Source organism: Phalaenopsis equestris, unplaced genomic scaffold, assembly GCF_001263595.1.
Source record: "Phalaenopsis equestris unplaced genomic scaffold, ASM126359v1 Scaffold000041, whole genome shotgun sequence".
Taxonomy (NCBI): Eukaryota; Viridiplantae; Streptophyta; class Magnoliopsida; order Asparagales; family Orchidaceae; genus Phalaenopsis; species Phalaenopsis equestris.
The window spans coordinates 467,820-476,137 of record NW_018164483.1 but is presented as its reverse complement, the minus strand read 5'-3'; the positions used below and the strand labels follow the sequence as shown (position 1 = coordinate 476,137).

General features: G+C 40.4%; 1 protein-coding gene across 1 annotated transcript in view; it reads right to left on the bottom strand.

Moving 5' to 3' along the window:
- The window catches only part of LOC110019043 (probable LRR receptor-like serine/threonine-protein kinase At2g16250), a gene marked incomplete in the record, with an annotated part of 55,953 nt that extends 49,265 nt beyond the window's left edge, over positions 1 to 6,688 (bottom strand). The window contains 1 exon segment of the mRNA XM_020716566.1: positions 4,543 to 6,688. Within this exon segment, the coding sequence (XP_020572225.1) occupies positions 4,543 to 6,524 (1,982 nt within the window).
- Between the last annotated feature and the right edge of the window lie 1,630 nt (positions 6,689 to 8,318).

The following is an 8,318-nucleotide window of genomic DNA, read 5'->3' as shown; positions in this document are numbered from 1 at the left end:
TATATATATATATATATATATGCGCGCTAAGTGGAGCCTGATCTCTCAATTCACAAATCGGAAATTGTTCCTGCCTCCTACACTGTTTTCGCAAATCGAAGCATCCCGTTGGTTTTCCCTTTGTTTTTTAGGAAATGAAAAAAAGAATCCCGCTTCTTCTTGATGAGGGTCCCGCCATCCTTCAAAGTGTGCAGAAGAAAAGTTGGAACCTTCTTCTTGCGTGACTCCTTCCTTCAGCCGAATAAAAGCAGTAGAAAAATTGAATCGCAACTTTTTTTGTTGTGGCAGTGGAACTCCAGGCATCGCAAAACATTGCATGTGTCGCTCACTCCAAGGCATCTTTTTTGGTTGTGGCCTAAAGTGGAGAGAGAGGAGAGGGACAGAGGGAAAGGGAGAGAGAGAGAGAGAGAGATAAAGTTTTTTCTTGTAATCTTCGAAGCGATCGACGAGTGTAATCCTCAAAGCAATAAAATTCTCTGCAACTCTATATACGTAGGCAGTTTGTTGAACCATGTAAATCTGCGTCTGTTTATTGTGTTGCAATTTTCTTTTTCCCATTTTTTACTTTCTCACAATCGTTTTCACAACAATTGGTATCAAAGTCAAGGTTCAGGTCTAAGGAAAAACGATAGCTGAAGATGAAATGATGGCATCAGGAATCAACAACTAAAGATGAAGTGATGGCATCAGGAATCGAGAAATTTGATGGCACAGATATTGATTATTGGAGGATGCAGATATAGAATTACCTCTATGAGAAAAAAAACTTAATCTTCTGTTACTGGGAAAACGACCAAATAAGATGGCTGAAGTTGATTGAAATCTGTTGGATCGACGGGCTCTGGGGGTCGTTTGATTAACCCCGTCGAGATCTGTTGCCACAACGTCATCAAGGAAAGGACTACTGCATATCTCATAGCAGCTTTATCAGGTATGTATGATAAGTCATTGGTGAATAACAAGGTGCATTATATGAAAAAATTATTCAACTTAAAGATGACGGAAGGTGTGTTTATTGCTCAACATCTAAATGATTTCAATATCATCACAAATCAATTGTCATTTGTTGAAATTGATTTTGACGATGAGATATGTGTTATGATATTGCTGACTTCATTATCAAATAGTTGGGAAGTCATGAGAATGGCAGTTAACAATTCTAAAGGTAAATCTAACTTGAAATATGATGATATTCGTGATTTGATTTTGGCTGAGAAAGTGCACAGAAAAAACTCTGGCAAGATCTCAAGTTCAAGTTCAACACTGAATGTTGATTCTTGAGAAAGAACCCCAGACAATAACTCAAATAGAGGAAGACTAAAATCAAACTACAGAGGTAAGAGTAAGTGAGGGTCTGGTCAGAAAACACCTTGTTGGAATTGTGGCAAAATTGGTCACATAAAGAAGAATCGCAAGAACCCAAGATGGTAATGTTTAATGATCTACCAGAGGTCGCAGTGCAGAGTAGTGATGGAAATGATGAAAAGAGTAGGTCTGAGGCACCCATTCCTATTGTTCCGCAGACACTTTCAGAGTCTTCCACCCCTACAACTACAGTTTGCATAGTCGGGAATAGACGTTCTCATCAACATTAATCACCGACCTTGAACTAAATTTTGTTGACACTTTCAGAGTCGTCCACCCCTACAGCTACACAAAGTTATAAAGAAACTTTGCAAAATGAAAATTTTAGCAAGTGAGAGCTGGTCATAAAATAGGAGATTAATTTTCTGCTAGAGAATCGGACTTGGGAGTTGACAAAACTTCCACCAGGGAAGAAGGCATTGTACAATAAGTGGGTGTACCGGGTAAAGACTGAGCATGATGACAGCAGGAGGTAAAAGGCTAGACTTGTTGTAAGGCTTCCAGCAGAAGCAGAGCATTGATTACTTAGAGATTTTTTCTCCTGTGTTGAAGCTCACAACCATCAGAATGGTATTGTCTATGATGGCTACAGAAGATCTCTTCCTTGAGCAGTTAGATGTGAAGACAGTTTTTCTTCATGGAGATCTTGAAGAATACATCTACATGCACCGGCCTGAGGGGTTCGTGGTAAAGGGAAAGAAATATTCAGTTTGCAGACTGAAAAATAGCTTGTATTGCCTGAAGCATGTTCCTAGACAATTGTATAAGAAATTTGATAATTTCATGCACAATGCAAGGTACAGCAAATGTCAAGCATATCACTGTTGTTATGTCAGATACTTTGATAATTCATATATCATCCTATTACAGTATGTGGATGATATGCTTATTGATGAAATCAATAATCTGAAGAGGCAAATGTCAGAGCACTTTGCAATGAAGGATTTGAGAGCTACAAAGCAAATCCTTGACATGAGGATTGTCAGAGACAGAGTCAGAGGCACGTTGAGATTTTCTCAGATTGAGTGTGTGAAAAAGGCACTTAGCAGGTTCAATATGGATAAGGTCAAACCAGTTTACACACCTTTGAGCAGTTACTTCAAACTCAGCAAAAATCAGTCACCTAAGTCAGAGAATGAACGAGATCACATGAGTAAGGATCTTTATGCTTCAGCTATTGGTTCACTTATGTATGTTATGATTTGCACCAGACTGGATATTGTCATATAGTGGAAGTTGTTAGCAGATACATGAGTAATCCAGGGAATGAATATTGGGAAGTTGTGAAGTGGATCTTGAGATACCTAAGAGACTGTTCAAAAACTTGCCTGTGTTTTTCAAAAAAGGGTTCAGAGGTACAGGGCTATGTTAATGTTAATCTAGCTGGAGACATTGATACCAAGAGTACTACAGGGTATATTTACACTCTTGGTGGCAATGCAATATCATGGGGTTCTAATCTGCAAAAGACAGTTTCTTTGTCTACTACAGAAGCTAAGTATATAGCAGTCTCAAATGCTGCAAAGTAAATGATATGACTACAAAGCTTTTTGGAAGAATTGGGCAAGAAGAATCAGAAGGGCATTCTCTACAGTGACAGTCAGAGCGCCATATTCCTTACCAGCAATCCAACATTTCAGTCCAGGTACACTCACATTCAAATCAGGTATCACTTCATACGGTCATTGTTAGATGACCGACAGTTGTTGCTTGGAAAAATTTGTGAAAACAAGAATCCTGTTGATATGTTGACTAAGGGTGTTACACTTGAGAAGTTGAAGCTCTGCACAAATTCAATTAGTTTTCAAGCTTGAAGACAGGGATCTTGGGTTGCAGAGGTAGAGGATATCAGTTTGAGGAAGAAGACGATGCAACCAGTGTACCAGTCTCCAAGTAAGAGATTTGTTAAGTGGAGTCAGGTCTCTAAATCCGCGAATCGGGAAATTGTTCCCGCCTCTTCCACTATTTTCGCGAATCAAAGCATCCCACTGGTTTTCCCGCTTCTTCTTGATGAGGGTCCCACCATCCTTCAAAGTGTGCAGAAAAGAAAGTTGGATTTTAAAAAAAAGAACTTCCTCAATCAAATATATACAAAACCTTCTTTTCGCGTGACTCCTTCCTTCAGCCAAACATAAGCAGCAGAAAAATTGAATCGCAACTTTTTTCTTGTGGCGGTGAAACTCTAGGCATCCCATGTTTCGTTCTCTTCAAGGCATCTTCTTCGGCAGTGGCTTACGATGAAGAGAGAGGAGAGACAGAGGGAGAGGAAGAGAGAGACAGAGTTTTTTCTTGTAATCATCGAAGCAATCGACAAGTGTAATTCTCAAAACAATAAAATCCTCTGTAACTCTGTGGACGTAGGCAATTTGCCGAACCGCGTAAATATGAGTGTTTGCTTATTGTATATAAGCGTATATATAAGCATGCTCGTAATTGCATGTGACTAAACTCTGGCTATAGTTTTTCAACAGTTAGTGAAGTAAAACACAAACCAATAAAGACAGTGCTTAATATGTAAAATATTTTTGATAAAAAAAACATAAAAGAAAGTAAAACTTAATTTTTTTATATTTATACCATCCAAAATTTTCATATAAAATCGAAAATATCACTATTTTGATTTTTAAAAATATAACTTTTAAAAGGTGAAGTACACCTTTCAATGCATAGATAAGGTGGAAAATATGTAAAAGTGAAGTACACCTTTCAATGCATAGATAAGGTGGAAAATATGTAAAAATTAAAGTTCAAGTGTTAGATATGTAAATACATATGAATTATGTATGTATATATCCCAAAAAAGAAGCATGAATTCAACATCTTATTAACAGCGGAAAATTACATGGCCACGGAATTGTATGATTGAAGAGATGGTTAAAAACTGAAATGACTCAAGAAAACAAAGTAATTTGAAGTACGATGACAACATGTTAAGCACTAGATTTGTCTTTTAATAGTTCGAACAAATCTGACTGGCATAAAACAACTATTTTACTTTATAGTTCATACTAAGAGAAAGGAAAAATGTAAATATCATATACATGAAGCACCATAAGTAGCTTAAGCCCAGAATAACATATCATCTTCACATTTTTAAGTCATAAAAAACCATCTTCAACCTAAACATTAAAATGCTGAAATAAGAAAAAAATTACTGTAGAGAATCTAAAAGGGTACCTATGAACCAATGACGGCACACACTCATGATGCAGAAAACAGAGAGCCTCTGCTGTCCCTGTTGCTATCTTCAACCTTGTTATCCAGTCCAGGGACTGTAAACCATCCTCCCCTGGTGAGGGTTTTCTATAAAGTGCGCTAGACAAGTCACGATGAGGCATTTGCCTGTAAACAAGAAACTTCTCATTCTCATTATCCGAGCAATGACCGACAAAAGGAACCAACCTTTCATGTGAAAATCTAGCAAAAAAATCCAATTCCACCATATAAGAATCCTTCTTAACTTTGCTCATGTTTATCCTCTTAACAATCACATGCATCCCATTATCCAACACTCCATGGTAGATATCTCCTGATTTCCCATGCTTGATTAGATTTCCCTCGCCAAAATTTGAGGTTGCCAGTGTCAATTGTTCAAATGAGAAGGCCGCACCCGCAACTGGCAAATTGACAGCAACTGCAGGATGTGCGGCAGAGCCTCCTCCAAGGGCAGATGAAGCAGCACTCAGATTGGCATCCCTCCTCTCAGATGAATGTTTACTGCACCATCTAAAACACAGCACGATAGATATTATCAGAAACACAAGGAGAGCAGTCCCGCCAACAATCGCAATGACAATAAACTTCCAGGCGTTGTTGTTCTTGGATGAGTTGGAGCTGAGGCTAGCAGCTGGAGGTGCATTTTCATTCACAATATCATCATAGGGTATCCCTCTTTCCTCATAAAACTTCTCGCATAGAGCATGGGTTCTCTGGCTCGAAGCATTCTGAAAGCAGTTCGATTTGAAAGATAAAATCCTGCCGGTACGATAATGAGGCACCAAACCACGAAAATAGTTATCTGATATGTCCGCATAGCTAAGCCTGGAAAGCAGGGCTGCAAACCCTGAGGAGATCGAACCATACAAAATATTATGTGAAAGATTAATTGAACCACCAATTGAATTGTGATTGGCGTTGGTCGGAGAGAGATCCGGCAGGCTGCCTGTGAAGTTGTTGTAGGAAACATCAAGGAATCGCAATTTTGAGAGCGACCATAGTGAGTCCGGTAGCTTGCCGGAGAAGTTATTTCGGCTCAATGTGATCGACTCAAGCAATGACAAATCGGAGAAGAAACTTGATCCTAGAAATCCACTAAGGAAGTTGCCCCCCAAGTTCAGATGTTGCAAACTCCTAAGATTACGCAACTCATCACGCAAAGTACCGAACAGCGAATTGAAGCTGAGATCGAGTGTAACGAGGGAAGAGACGTTCCCGAGCTCCGGAGGAATGGAGCCAGTGAAGCTGTTATTAGAAAGAATCAAGGTTTCCAACTTCGACAAATCTCCGATCTCCGATAGTACTGCGCCGGTGAGAAAGTTGGAAGAGAGGTCAAGGTAAGTGACGTTGCCAATGCCAGTAAGCTCGGAAGGCAAATCGCCGGAGAGCAAGTTCCGGGAGAGATCGAGAAATGAGAGATTTGTCAACTTGCCTAGTGTGGGAGGGATACTGCCAGTAACCGAGTTTTCCGCGAGGGAGAGCACCTTGAGACCAGTGGCCCCGCCTAGAGAGTATGGTATCTCCCCGTAAATAGACGTCCGACGAAGGTCGAGTACGGCAAGCGATGGCGGTAGGTGGCTGCCGAACCAGTCCGGAATAAAGCCAAGAAGTGTGAATCCAGTAGCGTTAAAGGAAGACAACCGAGTGAGATTCTGAATCCCTTCGACTGCGAATCGAGGGTTCAGGCGACCGAGTCGAGTCCGCCGGAGCCCGTGTATGTCGAGCGACACAACTCGCCCGCCGGCATCACAGCCAACGCCGGCCCATGACGAGCACGGGTCGACTCTCCGAGGCCAGTCGCGTGCGCGCAAACCCAGCGAGGCGCGGAGGCTGTACAGCGCAGCAAAATCCACGGCAGAGCTGAGGTTTTTTCCGGCGGCAAAGGGGAGGAATCCGGCGGCGATGAAGAGGAGTAAGAAGCGATGGCGGAGGAGTGTTACCATCGGTTGATCTGACTCAGCGCCGCCGTTATCGAAGCGCTACCGGCATTGCCGGTGGCCAGCTTTTATAGTTCGAAGAGCAGGAAATAAAGGCGGCATAGTATCTCTGCTCCCGAAGAGAGAGACAAAGCAGCGAGTTTCGAAAGGTTGGTATTAATGAGCAGAAGGAAGCCCCCAACTGCCCAATATTAAGTGAGAAATTCCCATTTACCTATTATATTTGATGATATTATGATAATATTATTATCAGATTTGAATATGTCTGATAGATCATGCCTAAAAGATAGAGCATTAGGATCTAGAAAATTAGATAGAGAGAAGAAAACTTACCCCCCTTGGTAGTGAAATGAGGTGTTTATGGGTTTGTGGACCAATTTTATTGCAGAAAATTTGAGATTACAAGTGGGAGGAGCCTAAAAAGCCCCTTTATATGAAACATCCTTCTATTTATGGTTGATAGACGGGCTGAAAATTAAATTATAATATTACTCTTTAAAATGGCGGTACTTGATATTTTAGTCATTTGTATTGTTATGTTCTGCTAAAAAATCATTCGTTTGTTTCATTTGTCAAGGGGAAAAGTCCCTCGTTTGATTCCTCTGTCAGCGGAAATGTCCTTATTTGATTCCTCTGTCAGGGAAAGAAGTCTTCTGTCATAGTGAAACGTCGGTCGAGGGTAGCAAATTTGGCGGGAGCAGAATTCAGATTACCTCAAAATCCATGCATACCATTTTTTAGTATACATATTGTGTTCTTAATTCTTTTGCTCCTTAATAGCGACAATTGCGATAAGAATAGAGGAAATTTACAAATCTTCAACATGTTGTTTGCTAATGATACTCTCTGTTATGCACTTTTTTCTCTCAATTTTGACATTTTTATTGCATCTTATCGTTCTATTTATCATTATGGAGATTTTCTGTTGGATGAGTTGTCGAATTCAAGTGGCCCATTGGAGGGAAAAAACCTCCGTCAATATCCTCCATTGGGAGGGATACATCCTCCGTTGGTATCCTCCATTCGAAGGGAAATGCCCTTCGTTTGTATCTTTCATGAGAGTGAAATGTCAACTGAGTATAACCAATTTTACAAGGTTCGTTGTTCGTTTGTCAGTCCTATGGATGAGTTCAAGAATCGCTCGCTTTTGACGTGGAATCTTATAGTTGTTTTACCTCAGAGTGGAGTCCTAGAGTTGTTTGCCTTCAAATGGAGTTTTGGAACTGTTCGGTTCGGATTGGAGTCCTGGAGTTGTTTGCCCCAGAGTGACGTTCTAGAACTGCTCACCCCGGAGTAGGATTCTGGAGCTGTTTGGTGTTGGAATTTTCTTGCAACTCTTATGGAGTTTGTCGTTGTCGATTGTTAGAATTTTAATTTTTTTCACCTCTCGCGAAACTTATCTTCGCCAAGGGTTAAAATTTTCTTACACTCCTCGCGGAGCTTGTCGGTTGGTGGGGGTTAGGATTTTCTTACACCCCTCATAAAGCTTGTCCCTCTCGGGTGTTAGAACTTTTTGCACCACTTGCGGAGTTTGTCGCTTCCGAGTGTTATAATTTTTTGCACCCCTCATCGACAACCACTTGTCGAGTCCTCCGTTGAGAAGAAAAGTCCCTTCTTTGATTCCTTCGTTAGAGTTCTCATCAGAGTGAAATGTTGGCCGAGGATAGTTAATTTGACGCACTAAAATACCTCAAAATCTGTGCATATTATTTTTGAACATACAATTATGGTAATATTTAACATAATATTAAATACGACTTGTGAAATTTATAATTGCTGATTGAAGATTTTTAGTGATAT